This window comes from Neoarius graeffei, chromosome 25 (assembly GCF_027579695.1).
Source record: "Neoarius graeffei isolate fNeoGra1 chromosome 25, fNeoGra1.pri, whole genome shotgun sequence".
In the NCBI taxonomy this organism is placed as follows: domain Eukaryota; kingdom Metazoa; phylum Chordata; class Actinopteri; order Siluriformes; family Ariidae; genus Neoarius; species Neoarius graeffei.
Genome location: NC_083593.1, coordinates 29,762,453 through 29,788,421, shown reverse-complemented (window position 1 = coordinate 29,788,421; position 25,969 = coordinate 29,762,453). Strand labels below are relative to the sequence as shown.

Here is a 25,969-nt window from a genome sequence, read left to right as displayed (position 1 = left end):
CTGTTCCAGTCACTGTGGGACTCCTCGATTATTCCCATTTTGAGCATGGCCTTGAGTTCGTCCCGAACCACCTTTTTCTTGTGTTCAGGCAATCAGTAAGGGCAGCTACGCACTACCACCCCCAGGGTCATTTCGATGTGGTGTTCTATGAGGTGGGTACGACCAGGAAAGGGCAAGGACATGTTGGAAAATTCCTTCTGCAACTTGGCTACCTCCGAGAGATGGTCTCAATAAGGGACCAGAGTGGTCCAAGATGTTATCTTTTTTACCTCTGGCCCCAACTCCACCTTCTCTGGGACTACTGACACCAACGCCACGGGGACCCCCTCATTCCAGCATTTTAAAAGGTTGAGGTGGTAGATTTGCAGTGCCCCGCCCCTATCCGTTCACTTCACCTCATAGTCGACGTCCCCCACTCACTGTGTGACCTCAAAGGGCCCTTGCCACTTGGTGACGAATTTAGAACTCGACGTGGGCAATAATACGAGCACTTTGTCTCCTGGCGTGAACTCTCTAAGGCGCGTGAGGGTGTGGGGTTTTGCGTGCAGGTCAAGAACTTACTGGATTTCATTTTCACTCGGTGAAGGTCCCTCCTCCCAATTTTCTCGTAGCACGTCCAGAATGCCACGCGGCTTATGCCCATATAATAATTCAAAGGGAGCAAACCCCGTGGAGGCTTGCGGGACCTCTTGTACTGCAAATAACAGGGGCTCAAGCCACTTATTCCAATTACGTGCATCTTCACTTACGAATTTACGGATTATGTTTTTGAGTGTTTGGTTAAATCGCTCTACTAAGCCATCCGTTTGTGGGTGATAGACACTGGTGCGGATAGACTTAATCCCCAGTAACCCATACAGCTCGCACAGTGTGTGTGACATAAACGTAGTGCCTTGGTCTGTCAGGATTTCTTTTGGAATCCCAACCCGGGAGATAAAGCGGAAAAGCACTTCCGCAATACTGCATGCTGAGATATTGCGGAGAGGTACTGCTTCCGGATATCATGTTGCATAGTCCAACAGAACTAAAATAAAGTGATATCCCCGTGCTGACCGATCTAATGGCCCGACAAGATCCATCTCAATTCGCTCAAACGGGTTCTCGATTAGAGGAAGAGGGCGCAAAGGCACTTTTGGAGTGGCCACGGGATTTACTAATTGGCATTCGTGGCATGCTGCACACCACTGACGGACATCCCCGCAAATCCCTGGCCAATAGAACTGGGTCATTACTCGGGCTAGTGTTTTATCTTGCCCCAAGTGTCCAGCCATGGGATTAAAGTGAGCTGCATGGAATACAAGTTCCTTATGGCTCTTTGAGATTAACAACTGGGTTACTCATTCATTAGTTTGAGTGTCCTGTGTCACGCGGTACAACCTATCTTTAATAATAGCAAAATATGGGAAGGTTGGTGCCGCACTTGGCTGAAGAGTTTGACCATCGATTACACTCACTTGGTCAAACGCATGCCGCAGAGTCTCGTCTCACGACTGCTCTAACGGGAAATCCCCAAGGGAATCCCCAAGAGAGGGAGGAGGAGCGGGCTGCTCCCCGCTCTGACGTGGTGTTGACGTAGACGGCTCTGTGACAGCTCCTCCAGCCAATGCCACACTGGGATCTTCCCATGACCTACTAGTGCAGGACCCACTACGTGTTAAATATTCCATTGTTTTTTTAAACCCTGGCCAATCAGTACCCAAAATCAATGAGCAGGTGAGACGAGGACTAACTGCCGCCTTTACTCTATGCTTTTGGCCCTGGAATAGAATATGGACAGACACTAGAGGGTAATGGTGAACATCCCCATGCACACACAATACTTTCACCGCTTGTGCTCCCCCCAATGCCTCACCTTACACCAGGCGTTGGTGAATTGAGGTCTGATTAAAACTGGAATCCACCAAAGCGTGATATGTTTCCCCTTGAATACTCACCGGTATGTGATATGCTCTGGCCCGATCGGGGGTGGTTTCTGGCGTGTCAGGGATCCGGATTAGGGCACCCACCTCCCTTGCGGAGCTCTGACCCTGGAGATGCTCCGATTCCTCGCCATGCCAGCACACTGGCCCAGGCTTTTCCTCTGCACTGGTGTTATGGGTGTCACTCACCTGAGGGGGAGACAACATAGACACAGGAGAGGGAGAGGGGAGGACACGGGTGCGACGGGCCAGCTGGGGAGGAGCCAGCCACCACCTCCGTGGCAGGGGAACAGGGTGGAGAGGGGGACAAGTGACAGGGGGAGAAAAGAGAGAGAGAGAAGAGAAGCGAGGGGAGAAGCCTCATGTGCCTGCCATCAGAGCCGCCTCCAGATGGTCCTCCACCAGCTCAATGGCTCATTCCAGTGATGCTGGGTGATGACACTGGACCCATTCCGCCGTTCCTTCTGGAAGTCGAAAGACAAACTGCTCCAGTGCCACCAGATTGATGATCTCATTGGCATCATGGTCTACCCCCCTCAACCACTGCTGGCAGGCATCCTGGAGTTGTTGGCCAAATGCAAACGGCTGGCCAACCTCCTCCAATGCCAGCATCTAGAAGCACTGGCAACGTTGCTCCAGGAAGCAGCCAAGCCACTGCAGGATGGCTTTCCTAAGGACAGTGTAGACCAGCCGGCTGTCAGCAGGGAGCTGCTGCGCTGAGAGCTGCACCTCGCCAGTCAGGACCAGGAGGAGGCACGCCGCGTGCTGCTCCAGCGGCCACCCCCACGCCTCGGCTGTTTGCTTGAAGAGAGCGAGAAATGCTTCTGGATTGTCCTGCGGTCCCATCTTCGTGAGGGTGGTGGCAGCGGTGGTCGACGCCCCTGCTGACGCAAGCAGGTGCCGAAACGCCTGACAATCTTCCTGCTGGGCCAGCATCAAGGCTTCAAAGCGTTGCTCCTGCTGCTTTCGGAGGGTGATCAGTGCTTGATGCTGGTTTTGCTGGGCAGTAGCGAGGGCAAGGATGAGCTCTTTGAATGGCGGGGACTCCATGAGGTGGTTCCCTTCTGTGCGCCCAGGTTTCAGCATCACTGTAGCACTTCCTGATGTGGGTGGAGCACAGAAACACAGCAGGTGAGAGTTGAAGTTTAAAGCCAAGCACTTTATTCAGCTTTTCAGCTTTCCTGCTTTCACTTACTCCCACACTCACTCCCACACTCACTCACACATGCGTTGTGGTTGGGGAGAGAGCTCCTTTTCTCTGCTCTCTCTCTCATTTTATGTTCCATCCCTGTAACAAACACACACACACACATTAATTGACAGCAGGTGGAATGACTTAGCCACTTACCTTCCCTGACCCCACCCTCCATTCACAGACTGCTGCTTGGCCATGCCCCCGCTGCCACAACTCCATTATTGACTTAGCTATTCTACTTGACCAGTTGTTAAAGCACTGACCATCTATCCACTTCAACACCAAATCTGCCCAGTCTATGGAGGATGGCTTGCCCATGGAAGTCTCATTCACCCATCTAACCCGCGCCAAATGTGCTAGGCAGTGCAAGGAGGGGTTATGTTTCTACTGTGGTAGCCCTGAGCATAGCATCCGGCAATGTCCCATACAACCAGCCCAAGAGACCCCAACAGAGAGGCCTGTAAGCTCCACAAATCTGGTGAGAAAATTCAGTTCTAAATCCTTTACCATCCCAGTCCTACTCAGGGTAGGGTCCTCCCCTCATGTCTTATCTGCTTTTGTTGATTCAGGGGCAGAGGGGAGCTTTATCAGTAGTGCCATCGTGCAGAACCTCAACTTGCCTACCATCCCTCTGCACAGCGCACTCAGTATCAAGACCATCGATGGAGGACCTATAGGCGATGGACTGGTCACCACTCGCACACAACCAGTACAGATTCAAATAGGGGCTTTACACAAAGAATTCATATCACTCTATGTAACCACCACCATCAATCATGACATCATCCTTGGCTATCCCTGGCTGCAGCTACATGATCCATTGATTTCATGGCAAAACAAGGAAATTTTTCAATGGTCACCCACATGCTTCCAGAACTGCCTCTCTCTCCCTCAGGTCAGAGTAGCTTCTACCTCCGTAGAGGGCCCCCAATCCGACTCCATAGACAATATACCGGATTGTTACTTAGACCTTGCAGAAGTCTTCAGTAAGGGGGAGGCCTATGGGTTACCTCCTCACAGGCCATACGATTGCTCAATCGACTTACTGCCAGGTATGTCTCCTCCATGTGGTCGTATTTATCCCTTGTCCCAAAAGGAACAGGCAGCCATGGAGAAATCAGGAGGCTCTCAAACAGGGATAAATCCGGCCTTCCAAGTCTCCCACATCGGCTGGTTTCTTTTTTGTTGAGAAACGAGGAGGTGGACTGAGGCCTTGCATCGACAACAGAGGCTTAAACCAGGTCACCATAAAGTATCCTTATCCCCTGATTCCAGCAGCTCTTGAACAGCTTTGATCCGCTAAGATATTTTCAAAGCTCAATCTATGAAGTGCATACAACCTGATCCAAATAAGGAGGAGTGACAAATGGAAGACAGCCTTCAACACAACTGCGGGGCACTTCGAGTACCAGGTCATGCCATATGGCCTTTCTTCGGCACCCAGCATGTTCCAGTGCTTTATCAACGATGTGCTACAGGACATGCTGGGCAAATATGTCATCGCCTATATCGATGATATCCTGATTTACTCTTCAGATGTCCAGAGTCACCAGGAACACATCAGAACCGTTCTCAAGTGACTGGTAGAGAACAACCTCTATGTAAGGCAGAGAAGTGTGAGTTTCATCTAAACAAGATTTCCTTCCTTGGCTATATCATTAGCACCGAAGGAGCATGCTGGCTTGTTAGGATACTGGGCGTGAAATTCTTGCTTCAGGAGTGGGTCAAGAATGTCCTTGGACTTAACCCAACTTTGTTCCTCAGGTCCATATCCTTCCCAATCTACCAAGTACTTGATTTGGCCTCCTTGTCATCTGGAGTTGAGGATTTTGTTTACCTGGTAGATTGGGTCTCCCTCAAGGTGGACTGCAGAGTGTTCCTGGTCTGGTGAGTTGTGGGCAAGAGGCCCTGGGATAGCAGGTTTGAGGTGTGAAATGTGGAACGTAGGGGATATTTGACAGTGAGGTTGGAGTTCAAGACGGTATGACACGTCATTGATTCGGCGCAAGACCTTGAAGGGCCCTATGTAGTGTGGCTGGAGCTTCTTGCAGGTGTTCACTTCTCTCAAGTTCCTTGTGGCTACCCACATCCTGCCACTGGGGAGGAAGTCGGGAGTCTCACCTCTATGTTTATCTGCATACTCCTTGTACTTTGCTTGGGACCTTTGCTTGGGCGCATGCAGCGCATGAGGCGATGAACTAATTGATTTTGGACAACATGTTCTCCCACCAGTATCTGCTTCTTAGCATTTGGTGAGTACGTCAGCTGTTGGGATGTCCAGTGGTGGGAGATGAGTGAACCCAGGTGATGAGTTGACTGGGTAAGTGCTTGGGCACATCGAGAATACCAGGTGGGAGATGAATGGGTTTCGGGGCTGAGACTTGCTTATTTCTTTGTCCAGTTCCCAGGGGATGGATTGCATGAAGCAGTGCGATGGGATGAGAGCTAGAATCTTGTTGAGAAGGACTGAAAGTTCAGGATAATGCATCTGCCTTGGTGTTTTGGAACCTGGATGGAAAGAAATTGAGAAATTGAACCAGGTGAAGAATAATGCCCACATGGCCTACCTGGGGTTTAGCCTCTTGGCCTTTCGGAGATGCTCGAGGTTCTAATGGTCCATGAGGATGATGAAGGGGTGCGTGGCTCCCTCTAACCAGTGCAGACGGCTGCTACCTCCTCCAATTTAGCAGCCGTCACGTCCTGGCCTACACCCAAGTCTGTAAAGGAACTCCAATAATTCCTAGGCTTCGTGAACTTTTATTGCCGGTTCATTCTAGGTTTCAGCTCTCTAGCAGCTCCCCTAACCACACTGTTGAAGAAGGGCCGCAAGCGCCTAGAGTGGAACTCTGCGGCCGAGGAAGCCTTCAGTTGATTAAGCTTGCATTCATCTCGGCCCCCTTACTCCAACACCCTGGCCCCACTAAGCCTTTCATCGTGGAAGTAAATGCATCTGACACCAGGGTAGGGGCCATCCTGCCACAACACTTTGGGGAGAAGCCAAAGCTTCACCCCATCGCCTTTTTTTTTTAAAATAACTTCAGCAGAAAGGAATTATGATGTGGGGAACAGAGAAGTCCTCGCTATTAAATTAGCCCTCGAAGAATGGCAGCACTGCACTGGTTAGAGGGAGCCATGCAACCCTTCATCATCCTCATGGACCATAAGAACCTCGAGCATCTCCGAAAGGCCAAGAGGCTAAACCCCAGGTAGGCCAGGTGGGCATTATTCTTCACCCGGTTCAATTTCTCAATTTCTTTCCGTCCAGGTTCCAAAACACCAAGGCAGATGCATTATCCCGAACTTTCAGTCCTTCTCAACAAGATTCTAGCTCTCATCCCATCGCACTGTTTCGTGCAATCCATCCCCTGGGAACTGGACAAGGAAATAAGCAAGTTTCAGCCCCGAAACCCATTCATCTCCCACCTGGTATTCTTGATGTGCCCAAGCACTTACCCAGTCAACTCATCACCTGGGTTCACTCATCTTCCACCACTGGACATCCCAACAGCCGACGTACTCACCAAATGCTAAGAAGCAGGTACTGGTGGGAGAACATGGTGTCCAAAATCAATTAGTTAATCGCCTCATGCGCCGCATGCACCCAAGCAAAGGTCCCAAGCAAAGTGCAAGGAGTATGCAGATAAACCACGGGCGATTGCTCTAAGACAACGAGGGAGGCTCAGCCTCCTCTAAAAATGACAAACATCGTGTAGGATGAATTCCGCTAGGCTTATGTTATAGCCGACCTTATAACATTGCTATTTCAGATCCAGAATCATAGAAATATATGTGCTCAACCCAACTACAGTGCGAAATCATTCCGTTATAACTTTCCCCAGTTCGCCTAATGTGTGCATGAGTTTTTCCCCCTCGTGACAGCGCGATGCAGCCCAGCCTCAGTGGACTTCAATGGCATTTGGGAGCTATGCGCTTTTCAATATCAAAATGCAAGACGATTATTGGGCAAATACTGCGAAAACGCCCGCCCACGGAGTCTCACGGACTCCCAGCCTCAGTGCACTTCAATGGCATTTGGGAGCTATGCGCTTTTCAATCTCAAAATGCAAGACGGTTATTGGACAAATACTGTGAAAATGCCCGCCCACGGACTCCGAGCCTCACAGTGGGAGGGACATGGCAGTTTCCGCGAGGAGACTGGTGATTGGTGAAAGCGGACGGATATTTTCTTTGATTGACAGCTCGTTTCAAATATAGACAGGCAGCGGTGAATTTCAGTTCAGTCCCATGCGGATTCGCAAGTGGTGTGATGTATTGTAAGAGATCAGCTTACATTTCGATTTCATTCATTACATACGGTTTCTACCAGCTTTTTAAGTTTGTATATATTTTCATTGTAAATAAAGTGTAAATATAGTGTTGTCAAGTTTGCTATCTTAGTTCCAGAAATTTTGTTTATTTGAGTGACTGAACTTGAATTTGAGGGGGCTAGTCAGCTAGCAAGAAAGCTGCGCACGGATGCCAAGCATTGCTGATTTAATTTTGGCGAAGCCATTTGCCAGTCTTCCTTTCGAGGAAAAAATTAAAATTAAAGAGCAGGGTAGACCAATGCCTCAAATTGACTTGGTGAAAAAGGTAGGGAATAATACTCGTTCCTTTCAGCTCTCCTGGTACGAGAAAGTGAATTAGCTAACAGCAAGTGACCCACATCAACAACAGTAAATAGACTACTTTAGTAATATGTCATGGATGGACCAAAAATATAGAATCTATTTAAAATGTTTATGCTGAGTATATTATATTGGAATATATATTTTTCTGGATATGAATTAAACACAGCTACAATTTTGAAAACATTTTTAAACAAAAACACAGCTAAGAACATTTCACACTACAGACCTGGATTAAAAGTGAAGGGTTATCAAAATTGTCAATAAAATATTTCTCAGTCAAAATAAGTAAAATATAGGGAATGTGTCATTGAATGAAATGTGTGGCACCCAGCTCTATGTTTGGCTCCCCAAGGTCAGTGCTTGTGCCTATTTCGGAACACTCTGCTGTTACTGCTGAGGTTCCTGACAAAGAGCTGCTTTCAATAATGATCAATTTTTAAACAACATGCCACAATTTTAAAATATAAAATGTTAAAATATACCCCCCAACACCACCATCATGTATATTGGACAGTAGGCTAATGGGCCAAAAGAACCTGTTATTTCACAGTTTGTGACCCTGCCAACAATCAACCAGATCAGAGGCAAGAGTATGGGCAAAATTGATGTGTTTTTTCTTTTTTCTTTTAAAATCTGGAAATATCGTAACCGACCAGCCTCCCCTGTTTGAAAGACTACCAGCCGCCACTGAGATAAACATAGAGGTGAGACTCCCGACCTCCTCCCCAGTGGCAGGATGTGGGTAGCCACAAGGAACTTAAGAGAAGTGAACACCTGCAAGAAGCTCCAGCCACATTACATCGGGCCCTTCAAGGTCTTGCGCCGAATCAATGACGTATCATACCGTCTTGAACTCCCACCTCACTGTCAAATATCCCCTACGTTCCACATTTCACACCTCAAACCTGCTATCCCAGGGCCTCTTGCCCACAACTCACCAGACCAGGAACACTCTGCAGTCCACCTTGAGGGAGACCCAATCTACCAGGTAAACAAGATCCTCAACTCCAGATGACAAGGAGGCCAAATCAAGTACTTGGTAGATTGGGAAGGATATGGACCTGAGGAACAAAGTTGGGTTAAGTCCAAGGACATTCTTGACCCACTCCTGAAGCAAGAATTTCACACCCAGTATCCTAACAAGCCAGCACCCAGAAGTAGAGGTCGTCCTAGAAAGAGTGTAGCTCCCAGAGGTAGCTCCTCAGGGGGGTTCTGTCAGTAATCCTGGTGTGAAGGAGCAGACTACAAACACTTCCAGGACACACAGCGCCCTCTGTCCCCAGCCTACTGAACTACAGCTGTCACATTTCCTTAATCACCGCTTCCCCATTTAAGCCGCTCTTTCACACCACTCCAGTGCAAAGTATCATCCTGCCATTTCAGTACATACCAAGCCTTGTATCTTTTCTTACTGTATCTAGTGTTTCTTGACCTTTTGCTATTTCCTCTCCATTTTTGTTCTGTCTTTTCCACATCACGTTGTTCGCCAATCGCCTGACCCTCGCTAGTTTACCGATACCGATTTCAGACACACGTTTTGGCTTTGTTCATACATGAAAATCCCTGACCTTTCGGCGAAATTCGCCGTTTTGAAACCAAAATGGGTGACCTACGTGAATCGTGTAGATCCGATGAGAAAAAAAAATTGGGGGGGGGGGTTGATATTGACCCAAAGGGCAAGGAGGTTGCTTCGCGCCCATAAGACAGTTCGTGCCGGTTTGCGCCTCCTCCTCCTGCTTTGATATTGACGCCATAGCGACGAGTACATCTCGCTGCGAAGGGCAAGCAGCATCATTTTGCGCCTCTTATCCTGCTGGCCAGAGCGTGCACACATTAGTCAGAGTGGAGACCAGACCGCTGGAAGCTGGATTGAGTCATCGGACTGAATTTCCTACTTTTTTCAAACTTTCCTGATCGCTATCAAAACAAACAAAACTTCTGGCTTGATTACGTCAGCATTCGAAAGAGGGCGCGTGCGTCTTTTGACAATCCCTGTGTCCGAAATTGCTCGCTACTCACTATAGAGGGATTTCACTGACGTCACCCGAAACCGGAAGTAAACAGACCCTGCGCCATATTGGAAGACCAACAAACTCGTGATTAGGGGGAAATAACGGCAGCGGTATGTGAACCCACGAGAATAAAGTGGAGTGGCAAACGACTTAAACAAACAAATCTGAGCTGTTTTATTTATGATTTATTGGCCCAACAGTAGACTTGAAAGAAACCTGTGTGAGACTTGGCAAAAAACTGTGGATATAATGGATAAGTCTGTGCATGATCTGTGGACACTTTGAGGTAAGCAAACGCAAGAAATTCAGATTTAAAACATGCTAAATTGGCCCCAAGTTGATAACTGTATGAGGAGCAAGCCTCCCAGACTTCTACAATTTAATAATAATAATAATAATAATAATTTAGGATGGTTTGGGGCTTGCTCTCCCTCCTATTATATAAAAAAAGCATAGTTGTTGTGTAGGCATATATCATAAATACATATGTATAATTTGGATAAATTAACCTAAATTATGGATACCTTAATAGTAACAAAAAGTATTAATTTTTCAACTGAAAAGATATATTATTAAAAGATATCAACAAGATTACCTTGGCCATAACTATGTGTAGGTTATTCTTAACAACAACTGTAATATCACGAACCAAGCCACTAACAACATAATTGTAAGCCTGTAGCCCTTTGTAGGCCTTCAAGTCATCAGCAGTGTAGGCACTGGGTGTAAACAACAAATAGTTTACAATGTCTGGGTAGCAAACAGATGGCAGAATTGGTGTCAGGTCCTCCTTATGTTTCCATTCTCCCTTGCCCCGAGTCTTATCATATGGGCCAAACCCATCAATCACAGCCAGTTTCTCCACATACCGTGCCCTTTCTGCAGCTGGTAATGTACTCACATAACCAGAATTATCAGCCATCGTGTCACTTCACTCTCGCTCGTAGTTTGTTTTATATTGTGAGCATGTATGTATGTATGTACTTGAGGTCTTCCAATATGGCGCCCTAACAAAATCTCGCGGTACGGTGATGTCACGCGGTAGCCCTCTATATAGGGCACTGTATAGTGGAGACGCCATTTTTTAGTGCTGTCCGTGCTGAAAGAAATCAAATTAAAAGTCTCAAATTTGATTTAATAAAAGACAGCAGCAAAGAAGAAAGTATTCAGCCTTTATTTAAAAACAACTGAAAGCTGCAGGTACTTCCATATCTTGGCAGGCTGAGTGGTATGCTGGGGCACCTCTTGCCAGCAGACCAGGATATCCAGAGGGAACTTGTGCGGTTCAGTGTTGACCTGACCATCCCCAGCTTCAAGGAGGGAGAGAGCATCGTGGAGTGGTGGGGTCATGTCTTCGACAAACCAGACAAGTACCCCTCCCTGGGTGCACTGGTTAAGTGTTGCCTCTCCATCTTTCATGGACCTAGACTCGAGTCCTCATTTAGTCTGATGAATGATGTAATTGATCAGAGGAGTGACAACATGAATGTGGAAACATTTAATGCAATACAGACGGTCAAGTACACACTGATGTCCAGGGGGAAGACAGCTATGCAGCTCTTTAGAAGGGAGGACGTGAAGTTTGGAGAAGTGGACAGAACATTGTGCAAGAACATTAACTCTGCAGCAGCCACATGCAAACACCAGCAGAGGGTGAACAAGGAGGAAAAGCAGCAGAGCAAGTATGGCTCTCAAGCAACTTGCAGTGCTCAGCAGGCCAAGAAACAGACTGCTGAAGGAGAGAAGCAGGCAAGGCTGAAACATGTGGCAACTCAGCAAAAACGGGCCATGGAGACACTGGTAGTCCAGGCAAATCAAAGGAAAAAATTATCACTATTCCTTGTGTGTTCTCCACTTTCTTCGTTCTATTATTCACATTTTTTTCCAGGGCATAATTTCACTATAACTACATGTATTTGAATTTGTATTTGTACTGTATGTCCTTGTGCAAATGTCAATACAGTATACTTAGTAAGGAGGCTATAATATTTATTCTGGGGGAGGACCCCCCAAACAAAATAAAACAACACCAGAACCCACGTCACCACTCGCGCACCCTTCTCACCTTTTTCACCCCTGACCCGTTTTCATGCCTGTTTGTTGACAGTTTGCTTATCTGCTTCCTCCACGCATACATCAGTAAGTGCCTGCACTCTCACACAGAGTTAAAAGTATTTTCCTCAAAAATAGTTAATTTTGCTCTATTGTTCTCGCAGGAGCCTATCCCAGCTGACTATGGGCGAGAGGCAGGGTACACCCTGGACAAGTCACCAGGTTATCGCAGGGCTAACACAAAGACAAACAACCATTCACACCTAAGGTCAATTTAGAGCCACCAGTTAACCTAACCTGCATGTCTTTGGACTGTGAGGAAACCCACACAGACACAGGGAGAACATGCAAACTCCGCACAGAAAGGCCCTTGCTGGCCACTGGGCTCAAACCCGGACCTTCTTGCTGTGAGGCGACAGTGCTAACCACTACACCACCATGCCGCCCCCAACAAAATCAGAGCATACTAAAATCATTAGTGTGCCAGAAAATACCCTCAGACCCCAGAGGGTTAACTTGTTGCACTGCTTGCCCATGCAGTCTTTCACAGAGTGGTGAACCCCTCCCTGTCTTTACTTCTGAGAGACTCAGCCTCTCTGGGATGTTCTTTTTATACCCAATCGTGTTACTGATCTGTTGCCCATTAAGCATATTAGGTTTTTTGAGCATTGCACAACTTTTTGAGTTTTTTGTTGCCTGTTCCAACTTTTCTCAAATGTGTTACTGACATCAAATTCAAAATGAGCATTTTTTTTTCAAAGAACAATAAAATTTCTCAGTTTCAACATTTGATATTTTGGTTTTGTATTATTTTCAATTAAATATAGGGTTTCCATGATTTGAAATCTCCATATTCTTTTTTTTTATTTATTTATGCTTTACACAGTGTCCCTTTTTTTTTGGAATTGGGTCATGTATTAGTATTTAGTATAAATATGGAGGTGATTATAGAAAATTGTGCACGCTGATTGGTCGAGAAATTCAGACTGTTTCTTGATAATCACCTCGAGCGACTCAGCAAAATGGCAGCCAATTGCTTTGTCACTGTATGTGGAGAAGAATTACAAATTATGAAAGAAAACGCTGTTCCTAAAAGCACTAAAGATGCTACAAAGTTTGGTCAAAAACTAATCAAAGGTGGAATTGTGATTTATTTTATCTATTTAAAAACAAAGTATTTTATGTGACTCGGTGTAGATAAGCGACACAAGTCTGCAATGCACCTTTATTAGATTTGCATGCCGAATTTGAAGTTTGAAACAAATGTTTAAAATAGATGGATAGACAGACAGACACACACACACACACACACACACACACACACACACACACACACACAGTGGTGCTTGAAAGTTTGTGAACCCTTTAGAATTTTCGATATTTCTGCATAAATATGACCTAAAACATCATCAGATTTTTACACAAGTCCTAAAAGTAGATAAAGAGAACCCAGTTAAACAAAGGAGACAAAAATATTGTACTTGGTCATTTATTTATTGAGTAAAATGATCCAATATTACATATCTGTGAGTGGCAAAAGTACAACCCCGATTCCAAAAAAGTTGGGACAAAGTACAAATTGTAAATAAAAATGGAATGCAATGATGTGGAAGTTTCAAAATTCCATATTTTATTCAGAATAGAACATAGATGACATATCAAATGTTTAAACTGAGAAAATCTATAATTTAAAGAGAAAAATTAGGTGATTTTAAATTTCATGACAACAACACATCTCAAAAAAGTTGGGACAAGGCCATGTTTACCACTCCAAAGACATCCCCTTTTCTCTTTACAACAGTCTGTAAACGTCTGGGGACTGAGGAGACAAGTTGCTCAAGTTTAGGGATAGGAATGTTAACCCATTCTTGTCTAATGTAGGATTCTAGTTGCTCAACTGTCTTGGGTCTTTTTTGCCGTATCTTCCGTTTTATGATGCGCCAAATGTTTTCTATGGGTGAAAGATCTGGACTGCAGGCTGGCCAGTTCAGTACCCGGACCCTTCTTCTACACAGCCATGATGCTGTAATTGATGCAGTATGTGGTTTGGCATTGTCATGTTGGAAAATGCAAGGTCTTCCCTGAAAGAGACGTCATCTGGATGGGAGCATATGTTGCTCTAGAACCTGGATATACCTTTCAGCATTGATGGTGTCTTTCCAGATGTGTAAGCTGCCCATGCCACACACACTAATGCAACCCCATACCATCAGAGATGCAGGCTTCTGAACTGAGCGCTGATAAAAACTTGGGTCTTCCTTCTCCTCTTTAGTCCGAATGACACAGCGTCCCTGATTTCCATAAAGAACTTCAAATCTTGATTCGTCTGACCACAGAACAGTTTTCCACTTTGCCACAGTCCATTTTAAATGAGCCTTGGCCCAGAGAAGACGTCTGCGCTTCTGAATCATGTTTAGATATGGCTTCTTTGAACTATAGCGTTTTAGCTGGCAACGGCGGATGGCACGGTGAATTGTGTTCACAGATAATGTTCTCTGGAAATATTCCTGAGCCTATTTTGTGATTTCCAATACAGAAGCATGCCTGTATATGATGCAGTGCCGTCTAAGGGCCCGAAGATCACGGGCACCCAGTATGGTTTTCTGGCCTTGACCCTTACGCACAGAGATTCTTCCAGATTCTCTGAATCTTTTGATGATATTATGCACTGTAGATGATGATATGTTCAAACTCTTTGCAATTTTACACTGTCGAACTCCTTTCTGATATTGCTCCACTATTTGTCGGCGCAGAATTAGGGGGATTGGTGATCCTCTTCCCATCTTTACTTCTGAGAGCCGCTGCCACTCCAAGATGCTCTTTTTATACCCAGTCATGTTAATGACCTATTGCCAATTGACCTAATGAGTTGCAATTTGGTCCTCCAGCTGTTCCTTTTTTGTACCTTTAACTTTTCCAGCCTCTTATTGCCCCTGTCCCAACTTTTTTGAGATGTGTTGCTGTCATGAGATTTCAAATGAGCCAATATTTGGCATGAAATTTCAAAATGTCTCACTTTTGACATTTGATATGTTGTCTATGTTCTATTGTGAATACAATATCAGTTTTTGAGATTTGTAAATTATTGCATTCCATTTTTATTTACAATTTGTACTTTGTCCCAACTTTTTTGGAATTGGGGTTGTATGTGAACCTCTAGGATTAGCAGTTCATTTGAAGGTGAAATTCGAGTCAGGTGTTTTCAATCAATGGGATGATAATCAGGTGTGAGTGGGCACCCTGTTTTACTTAAAGAACAGGGATCTATCAAAGTCTGATCTTCACAACACATGTTTGTGGAAGTGTATCATAGCACAAACAAAAGAGATTTCTGAGGACCTCAGAAAAAGTGTGGTTGATGCTCATCAGGCTGGAAAAGGTTACAAAACCATCTCTAAACTCCACCAATCCACAGTCAGACAGATTGTGTACAAATGGAGGAAATTCAAAACCATTGTTACCCTCCCCAGGAGTGGCCGACCAACAAAGCTCACTCCAAGAGCGTGGTGTGTAATAGTCGGCGAGGTCACAAAGGACCCCAGGGTAACTTCTAAGCAACTGAAGGCCTCTCTCATATTGGCTAATGTTAATGTTCATGAGTCCACCATCAGGAGAACATTGAACCACAATGGTGTGCATGGCAGGGTTGTAAGGAGAAAGCCACTGCTCTACAAAAAGAACATTGCTGCTCGTCTACAGTTTGCTAAAGATCATGTGGACAATCCAGAAGGCTATTGGAAAACTGTTTTATGGACGGATGAGACCAAAATAGAACTTTTTGGTTTAAATGAGAAGCGTTATGTTTGGAGAAAGGAAAACAGTGCATTCCAGCGTAAGAACCTTATCCCATCTGTGAAACATGGTAGTGATAGTATCATGGTTTGGGCCTGTTGTGCTGCATCTGGGCCAGGATGGCTTGCCATCATTGATGGAACAATGAATTCTGAATTATACCAGTGAATTCTAAAGGAAAATGTCAGGACATCTGTCCATGAACTGAATCTCAAGAGAAGGTGGGTCATGCAGCAAGACAACGACCCTAAGCACACAAGTCGTTATACCAAAGAATGGTTAAAGAAGAATAAAGTTAATGTTTTGGAATGGTCAAGTCAAAGTCCTGACCTTAATCCAATCGAAATGTTGTGGAAGGACCTGAAGCAAGCAGTTCATGTGAGGAAACCCACCAACATCCCAGAATTTAAGCTATTCTGTACGGAGGAATGGGCTAAAATTCCTCCAAGCTGGTGTGCAGGACTGATCAACAGTTACCGGAATTGTTTAGTTGCATTTATTGCTGCACAAGGGGGTCACACCAGATACTGAAAGCAAAGGTTCACATAATTTTGCCACTCACAGATATGTAATATTGGATCATTTTCCTCAATAAATAAATGACCAAGTATCATATATGTGTCTCATTTGTTTAACTGGGTTCTCTTTATCTACTTTTAGGACTTGTGTGAAAATCTGATGATGTTTTAGGTCATATTTATGCAGAAATATAGAAAATTCTAAAGGGTTCGCAATCTTTCAAGCACCACCGTGTGTGTGTGTGTGTGTGTGTGTGTGTGTATATATATATATATATATATATATATATATATATATATATATAGAGAGAGAGAGAGAGAGAGAGAGAGAGAGAGAGACACAGAGAGAAACATAACAAATATATATATTATTTTTTAATAATTACCAGCGTATATTTATGCTAAAACAGTTATCCATCTCAGACTCAGTGAATATGTGTGAATAATAAGCTCGACTTTGTCTCAGTAATTATTCACCGATATTCACTTCGCCTTTGGCGAATTGAATTTGTTAAATATAATATCCAAGTATGCAAGTATACTATTATTACTACTACTAAATAATAATAATACATTATCCATCCATTAGCCGTTACCCCTTATCCTGTGCAGGGTCGTGGGCAAGCTATGGCCTATACCAGCTGACTATGGGTGAAAGGCGAGGTAGACCCTGGACAAGTCACCAGATCATCGCAGGGGTCATACATAGAGACAAACATCCATTCACACCTAAGGTCAATTTAGAGCCACCAATTAGCCTATCCTGCATGTCTTTGGACTGTGGGGGAAACCAGAGCACCCGGAGGAAACCCACACAGACATGGGGAGAATATGCAAACTCCATGCAGAAAGGCCCCCGTTGGCCACTAGGCTCGAACCCAGAACTTTCTTGCTGTGAGGCGACAGTGCTAACCACTACACCTCTGTGCTGCCATAATGATAATGTAAAATATGAAAAACACACTCATTCACCTCTTTATTAGGAATACCCATACCCCTGAACATTCATCTAATTCGCCAATCATGTGGATACAGGAAGAGCTTCAGATTATCTTCACATCAAACATCAGGAAAACAGTTATTTTGAATATGGGTTGGTTTTTGCTGTTAGACTGGATGGTTTGAATATTGCAGAAACTGCTGATCTCAGCATCAGTTCGAACTGCTGCTCACTAGATGATTTTTTATTTATTTGTTTGTTTGTTTGTTTGTTTGTTTGTTTGTTTGTTTGTTTGTTTGTATTTTGCACCATTTTGTGTAAATGTTGTTACACAGAAAGGCTGTTGTGCATTTAAATCCTAAGAAATAAGCAGTTTTTGAAATATTGAAAACAGCCTGTCTGGCATCAGGAACCATATCACATTTTCCCCACTCCCACGTCTGATGTGTACATTTACTAAAATTTCTTCAACTGTAGCTGCATGATTTTATGCACTGCTGCCGCATGATTGTCTGATGGGATAATTGCATGAATGAGCAGGGGTACAGATGTTCATATTAAAGTGAAGTGGAACAAGCAAAAAGACGGAAAACATTATAAAAACTGTAACAACATTTTAAACTATATATTTCCCCTTGAAAGAATGTACAGTTTTGCATATTTCTGTCTCAAGTAATGCTAGTTATCAGTAAAATCATTATGCATATCTATGGCATGACACTGTAACGACAGAGTCATTTATATTTTCTCTGTTCATGAATTACTTTTGATATTTGACAGTGTCACATTAGCACCATCAGACAATTTAGCATCTTATCATAATGTAATCATCCATGAAAATATTACAACCCTGATTGCAAATAAAAATATATAAAAGCATAATGCAGTGATTTGAAAATCCTTTTTGACCTATATTTAATTGAATACAATACAAAGACAAGAAATTTAATGTTCCAACTGAGGTTTTTTTTTTTTTGGTAAATATCCATCCATCATCTGTAGCCACTTATCCGAAAACAGGGTCACAGGCAAGCTGGAGCCTATCCCAGCTGACTATGGGCAAGTGGCAGGGTACACCCTGGACAAGTCGCCAGATCATCACAGGGCTAACACACAGAGACAAACAACCATTCACACTTGCACCTACGGTCAGTTTAGAGCCACCAGTTAAGCCCCTCATTTCACCGAGTACGATCTGGAAAAATCGCACGCGACCATGTGCGACTATGATCGCATCTATGTTTTCCCGTAGTCGTGGGCAAAATCCGTGTGACCTAAACCCATTATTTTCTGTGTACACTCTATGTTCAATGTTATCTCGTTCGACCTTCGATGTGTACGCTCTACCTGCGTCCTATACGCTCTGTAGACACTTTACATACGCTCTACTTGCATCTATCCACTCGATCTGATGTGATCTTAACACGACCAAGACTTGTTCTGTTCAACCAATCTGCGACATAGCGTTGATCTCTCAGCGATCTATCCTCGCAAGTGCGCAACCTCGGCCAATCAAGGCTCAATCTTGGCCAATCTAGCTACAGTACGTATGAGTTGCAACGTACCCTCGATCAATACAATTTAGCCTGCGATATAAACGTTCTAGCCTCGCTCTGTACGCTCAGTTCTCGATCTTTTCTAGACAGATTCTCGCCTGAGCTACGCGCAAATTTGTCACGGTCGCCCGGATTTGCATGCGACCCACTGTGACCGTATCAAAAGGCCCGGCGATCGGTGGCTGACCATCAGTTTTTGACCAGCCTGCGAAGGGCAACATGGACCCAATCGCTCTGCATCATGCTATTGCACCCTATTTATACGACGTTCAGTATGCGTAGCTTTAATAGGATTAGGCGAAGGTAGGTCACAACTTAAGCGATGGTCGATCTTTATTGGTTGAAGTAGGCCACACCTTAATCCTCTTTATGCGCCCTATTTATGCGCCCTATTTATATGACATTCAGTACGCATAGCTTTAATAGGATTAGACGAAGGTAGGTCGCAACTTAAGCGATGGTCAATCTTTATTGGTTGAAGTAGGTCGCACCTTAATCCTCTTTAGAATCCAATCATGCCCATGGGAAGAATAGGGAGCGTACGGGTCTAGGGAAGGTCTGGGACAGGTTGCGCGGAGCGAGGCTTGATCGCAAAAGAGTGAAGCTAGATCACATGGATCGAGTGAGTGTCGAGGACGGGCCGAGCAGCACAACCATGCGCACAGTCAGTTCTCGCTCGAGAAAACTGAGCATCGCTCATCCCCGTTCTAGCCTCGATTGTCTCTCGACCAATGCATCCTTTCCTTGACCTTGTTCGCGCTTTCGATGCTCTCTGTGTGACTTCTAGGTCGAGGCTCAGTTTTTTGACATGTCAAAAAACCGAGCTATGATCTTTTTGTCGGGGAGACCTTTCCTCGACCACGTGCAACCATGGAAGACCAAGGCATGACCAACCCTCGGTCAACTGTCGACTGCGTACGACCTGCGGCGACCAAGCCACACTCTGAGATCTCAGCTCGGTCTTCTGGGAAGATTTCTTGGTGAAATGACCCCCTAACCTAACCTGCATGTCTTTGGACTGTGGGGGAAACCGGAGCACCCAGAGGAAACCCACGCAGACATGGGGAGAACATGCAAACTCCACACAGAAAGGCCCCTGTCAGCCACTGGGCTCGAACCCAGGACCTTCTTGCTGTGAGGTGGCAGTGCTAACCACTGCACCACCGTGCTGCCGGTAAATATACAGTGGTTATGAATTTGATGCCCGCAACACATTCCAAAAAAATTGGGACAGTGGCAGCAAAAAGCTGGGAAAGTTGTGGAATGCTCTAAAACACCTGTTTGGTATATTGTACAGGTAAACAGGTTAACTGGTAATTGGAAAGGCTCAGTTGTTCACAAGCAAGGATGGGGCATGGTTCACAACTGCGTTGGCAAATAGTCCAATAATATAAGACCATTGAGAAATGTTCCTAAAAGCACTAAAGATGCTACAAAGGTCGGTTTAAAACTATTCAAAGGTGGAATTGTGATTTAATTTATCTATTTCAAAACAAAGTATTTTATGTGACTCTGCATAGATAAGTGACACAAGTACAATTGCAATTGCAATATAGTACAATTGTCTTCATATTATGTTCAATTGAATACAGGTCAAAAAGGATTTGGAAATCATTGCATTCTGTTTTTTATTTACATTTTAGAGAACATTTTATTTATTTTTCTCATCTCATTATCTCTAGCCACTTTATCCTGTTCTACAGGGTCGCAAGCGAGCTGGAGCCTATCCCAGCTGACTACGGGCAAAAGGCGGGGTACACCCTGGACAAGTCACCAGGTCATCACAGGGCTGACACATAGACGCAGACAACCATTCACACTCACACCTACGGTCAATTTAGAGTCACCAGTTAACCTAACCTGCATGTCTTTGGATTGTGGGGGAAACCGGAGCACCTGGAGGAAGCCCACGCGGACACGGGGAGAACATGCAAACTCTGCACAGAAAGGCCCTCACCGGCCACGGGGCTCAAACCCGGACCTTCTTGCTGTGAGGCGACAGCGCTAACCACTACACCACCGTGCCGCCTTATTTATTTATGTATTTGTTTATTTATTTAGAATCAGGGTTGTACACAACAACCACAATAAAAAATCTATATCAGTTGACTCGGGTGCTATATCAACATCTCATCTCATCTCATTATCTCTAGCCGCTTTATCCTGTTCTACAGGGTCGCAGGCAAGCTGGAGCCTATCCCAGCTGACTACGGGCGAAAGGTGGGGTACACCCTGGACAAGTCGCCAGGTCATCACAGGGCTGACACATAGACACAGACAACCATTCACACTCACATTCACACCTACGGTCAATTTAGAGTCACCAGTTAACCTAACCTGCATGTCTTTGGACTGTGGGGGAAACCGGAGCACCCAGAGGAAACCCACGCGGACACGGGGAGAACATGCAAACTCCGCACAGAAAGGCCCTCGCCGGCCACGGGGCTCGAACCTAGACCTTCTTGCTGTGAGGCGACAGCGCTAACCACTACACCACCGTGCCGCCCCGCTATATCAACATAGAATGGAAAAAAGCAATCTTTTTGTCAGGCAACACCTACACTTTCAGAAAACAAACTACATCATTGTACCTTTAGGGTTAATGGCTTGTCACTGGGATAGTACTCTCTAAGGTACTTATTTGTACCATTTATATACTGATTGGGAACATATATGAACCTTTTTGACTTTAAAAGGTACACATAGTTTCCTTAAAGTCCAATAGTGAGCCCTAGCAGGTACATTAGTGTAGACTGTACCTTGGGGGACCAAAATGGACTCCTACTGTACCCCTATTTCTGACAGTGTTGTGGAATAAGATGTGTTACCAATGATACCATAGTTTCTGACATATACTGATGTTTGATATGACTTGATATATAGCCTATAACTCTGATATTGCCATTTTCATTTGTTTGTTTTTGCTGATGTAGAAGTAATTGAGCCCACTAGCTCGACACTTTTGCAAGGTTAGTACTCTGCATAAGCATGTCCTCTTAGCCCCTGCCTCCGCCGGGCCTGTTCCTGCATGCTTTCTAAACAAATATATGCAAATAAATGAATGCTTCAGTTTTCCTATAAACCACATTGTGTTGAAGAGATGACATAGCTGAGGTGACACTCAAGTTGATCTGCAGGATTGCCACACCAAATTTACCGAATATGAAGAGGCTAATATAAATGTCTTGTGTTATCTGACAGAATGTGATTGTCAGGTCATAATGTGGTGATTAGCCATTCCTATTAAATGGTATATTTGCTTAGAAATCAAATTTAATGTCAATAATAAATGCAACATTTTGAATGACATGCAGAATTGCTGTTGGGGGAATAGCACAGTGCTGTCATGCCTCAGTTTGTCTTCAGTAGACCACAGTGGGGTGTTGAATGCTTCTCCGTTCTTTGTTGCTTAAATGTGTTTTCTTTCTTCTTTATGTCTTTCTGTTTTCCTGTCTAACCTCCATGCACCATGCCATGGCTTCATTGTGGCTATGCATGTCTCCGTCTGCTGTGTGTAAGTACTCATCTGCAAAGTATGAAACATTTTGTTCTGTCAGTTTCCCTGTTGGTGCACTAAAATGTTCTGAAATGCTTATTGTACTTTCCAGCCTAAATGTTCTATGTCAAGACAATATGCTAAATGTCTGACCTAAATTGAAAATACATTGAATGGGAATTATGACATTGTCTTCACAAGAGAGTCATTAATTACTTTGGATTTGATTTTGAGAAGCTGGTATTATTCTAATTATCTAACTGCAAGATTGAGGATAATCTGCCATGGCACTATAATTGGATCCCTCTCTCTAAAATAAGAGGCTAGTGAGTTCCAGCAAATTCACAGGAAATTAGAAGGCATTCTCAGAAAACCATCAAAGCACAAAGCTTAATAGACACTCCATATGATACTACAGTATGACGTTTGTTCAGACAGAAATTAGACACTTGTCTGAACTCTCATTTCCTCCCTCTATTTGGACAGGATTAGTTTTTCAGGATGACATCTGGAATAAAGTCTTTGCACAAACCCTTTGTGATTACACTCATGTCCAGGCAGTTATAAATGAACATGGGAAAAGCAAATTTCAGCTTCTTTTTCTACGTAGCCATACATTTGCATGACACAAGGTGATATGTTCACATTTTTTGCCATTTAAAGGAAAGTTTTTATTGAACACTACAATGACTATCGATTGTGTGCCATATGCAAATGTAAAGTGAGGCTTTATGCTGACCATAGAATTTACAGAAATAGCCAATTTAGTCAATTGGAAAGATTGCACTTTTTTCCTTCAAATGGACTCCCAGTGAAGACAGTATGTGAAAAATTCCTACCATCCACAGCAGGTACATATTTTCGAGACTCTTTAAATGCATCAATCATTTCATAATTTCCAGAAATATTTTCTTCAAATTCATGGAACAGGTACATATAATAATAATAATAATAATAATAATAATAATAATAATAATAATTTGTTATGAAACAAACAAACAAATAAATCGCCAGCCAGCCAGCCAGCCAGCCAGATAGATAGATAGATAGATAGATAGATAGATAGATAGATAGATAGATAGATAGATAGATAGATAGATAGATAGAGTGGTAGCAGAAATAGTAGGTAATTTGGGCTGAAAGTTTCTCAGAGAAGGAAGGAGAAAAAACCCTCAACATTGCTGATCCACTAATTAATCAATCAATTGATCGATTGATTGATAGTTTGCACTCCACATTCCCTTGTTAAACCAACCCTGTCAAAATAGGGCACAGTTGTATTTAGTACATAATAAAAAAAAATGCTGTACACATAATTGTGTAATTTGGTTACAGTCAGATAGTTACAAGATACATAACTTAAATTCCAGTGATGTCAAACAAATGACGTGATAAAGTAGTCCATTTAAAGAAGCATCATCTTAATTACAGAGTCAGACCTCATTTGCCATCTGCCATTGTTTCTTACTTTACTGCCAATAAAATGCTTATCATTATATTCTATAATTTTCTCTTTGTCTCAGGAAAGTACACTTCAAACACACTTCTGGTACAGAATCTAATTTGAAGCCACATCTTTCGATAACACTCAGCACACATACTGAAGTTTTCTATTTATTCCTCACTGAGTCTTTTCCCTTTTTTAACAGTCATTACTTTCACATAATCAGCTGTGAGCAGTGGTTCACAGAAGGCTGATTGAAAAGTGAACAGATTAATGACCGTTCTGGTTTCCCTGCCATTTGCATGCAGTTATACTCCGACAGTTTCTGTTTTCTTCAGCCAGCAGCACTGTCTTGTTAAGCCTTTCTGTAATTATAAACCCAGTGCAGCTCGTACAGTAAAGCCCCCATCCCCAGCCTCGTCAGCAATCTCACTACCAAACCTGCTCCTTGATTAGCATGTTTATCACAAACTGCAATTACAGTTGACCTACACTGTGCCACAGGTAAAGGGTATGGACTTTATAGCACATTAATGAAAGTGCAAGCCAGGAGGACAAAAGTAGCCAAGCAGCTCTAGTTAGAGGAAAGCAGATACACTAATGATTCTTATGTGAGCTCTAAAAACCTAAATTCTTTACCAGACCTGAGTTGTTTCTGCTTTTTTAGTCAGTTCAGAATTAGGCCCCAGTTACACGTCAGTACTACAACCCTTCCAAAAATACTCTGACCTCTAAGTGAGCTTACTAGGCAAATAGAGTGGTATGAGCACCAACTAATCTAGGTTGAACTGGATGCTTTAAGCGATGTTTCACTTTGGCATAACATTTTTTTTGTCCCCATTCACTTCGGGTCATTTCAGGAGCTTTCTTTGGCTACAAATGGCTCTGAAACACAAGTTATCTGTAGTAAATAACAGATAAGGAATCTATATTTACTATAGTGAAGTTGTTTAGTTATATACAGAGAAAGATAATTAAACACTTAAGATTTCTTCATGCTGGCTTGTGTGGTTAAAAAAAAAAAAGTGTTTGTGCTGATTTTGTTTTTGAAATTTAAGAGCCCTATACGTATATCAGTGTTAGACAGTGTCCAAGTGATCTCAGATTGCAATAAATGTGTAACATCAAGCAAAGACAAATTAGTCTTGTACTGCACAAATCAGCACAAATTATGATGATTATGTTACATTTGTGGCTTGGGTTTGAGTTTAATGTGAAAAAAAAAAACCTATGGCCATAGCTGTACACTGAAATATTGCCATTATACTATGGCAGAAACCAAACCAGCACAAACAATATGTTGTATTTTATGCCACAAATCAGCACAAACAAATGACAAAGCTTCTTTTTTCCCCATACTGTTTGATTGGATGCAGCTCATGATCATTGGAATGTCATTAATAATGATCTAGCCTCAAATGAAATTAAGAGGCTGCCACACTTGACCAATGTTTTAGGCTATTATCTCCTGAATTTTTAAGGTAACCTTGCAATAGGTAGTGGAGTGTCTAACATACATCCAGCAAACAGTCTAGCAGCTTATTTTGAGCAGTTTTCGGCATACCTTTATCAGGATTTAATAAAGGTGGTGTGCTTCTCATCACACATACAGAAGAGTTAATATCCTGAACCAAGGTTGCCAGGTTTTAAGCAAAATTTCCATTCCAACTACATCTTGAAAACTACACATATCCTGAAAGTATTCCTAACAATTCAGACACTGGAAAAGTGAGACACATTTTCTTCTTTTACTTCTTCTTTAACTTCTCAGTCTTTGCATGAGAAACAAGGACACATGCATTTCTGATCTAGGAATATTACATCCTCGTCATACTCCCCATTTGCTTCTCCCAGTTTTTGCGGTGTATCTTAGAATAGAAATGTACGTCATACACACAATGTCTGCACTTAGACTTTGCCTTTCTTCTTAATTCTGATGATTTGCTATCAAATAAATTCATTGTGACCAGAGAATACTTTAGAATAACTAGCCCAATCAGCTTGAAAAAAAAAAAATGCTGTCCTGACAACCCTGTTATCAACTTTCCTGTCTGATGCTCCTCCCCCAAGCCTGGGGAGAGTGATTCCTGTCCCAATGGGTATATACTACAAGTGCTTGTTGCAGGCCCATTTTTAAACACTGGGTGCAGTGATAAATCTATGGGGCTTCATGGATGAGCTGCCACTGATCTGTATTGGGAAATTGTTTTCAGATTGACTTTAACTTCAGAATAAACAATGGTTACAGTATATTAGTATGATATTAGTGAGGAAAACAACTAAATTTAGTTGATTTCTAAAGCTTGGTTAGTTGAATTAGACAGTTAACTTTCTTTACAACCCCAATTTCAAAAAAAGTTGGGACACTCTGTAAAACATAAATAAAAACAATGTGAAGATTTGCAAATCATAGA

The 25,969-nt window shown here is 43.4% G+C and overlaps 1 protein-coding gene across 4 annotated transcripts in view; it reads left to right on the top strand.

The window, feature by feature from the left end:
* Positions 1–25,969, top strand: part of ntm (neurotrimin) — a 1,167,214-nt gene that overhangs the window by 1,123,937 nt on the left and 17,308 nt on the right. For 3 of the 4 annotated variants that reach the window (XM_060909051.1, XM_060909050.1, XM_060909049.1), the window contains one exon: positions 21,549–21,584. The exons of the other annotated variant lie outside the window; for it this stretch is intronic. In XM_060909051.1, the coding sequence (XP_060765034.1) occupies positions 21,549–21,584 (36 nt within the window). The remainder of the gene's footprint in view (positions 1–21,548; positions 21,585–25,969) is intronic. 4 annotated transcript variants of the gene reach the window in all.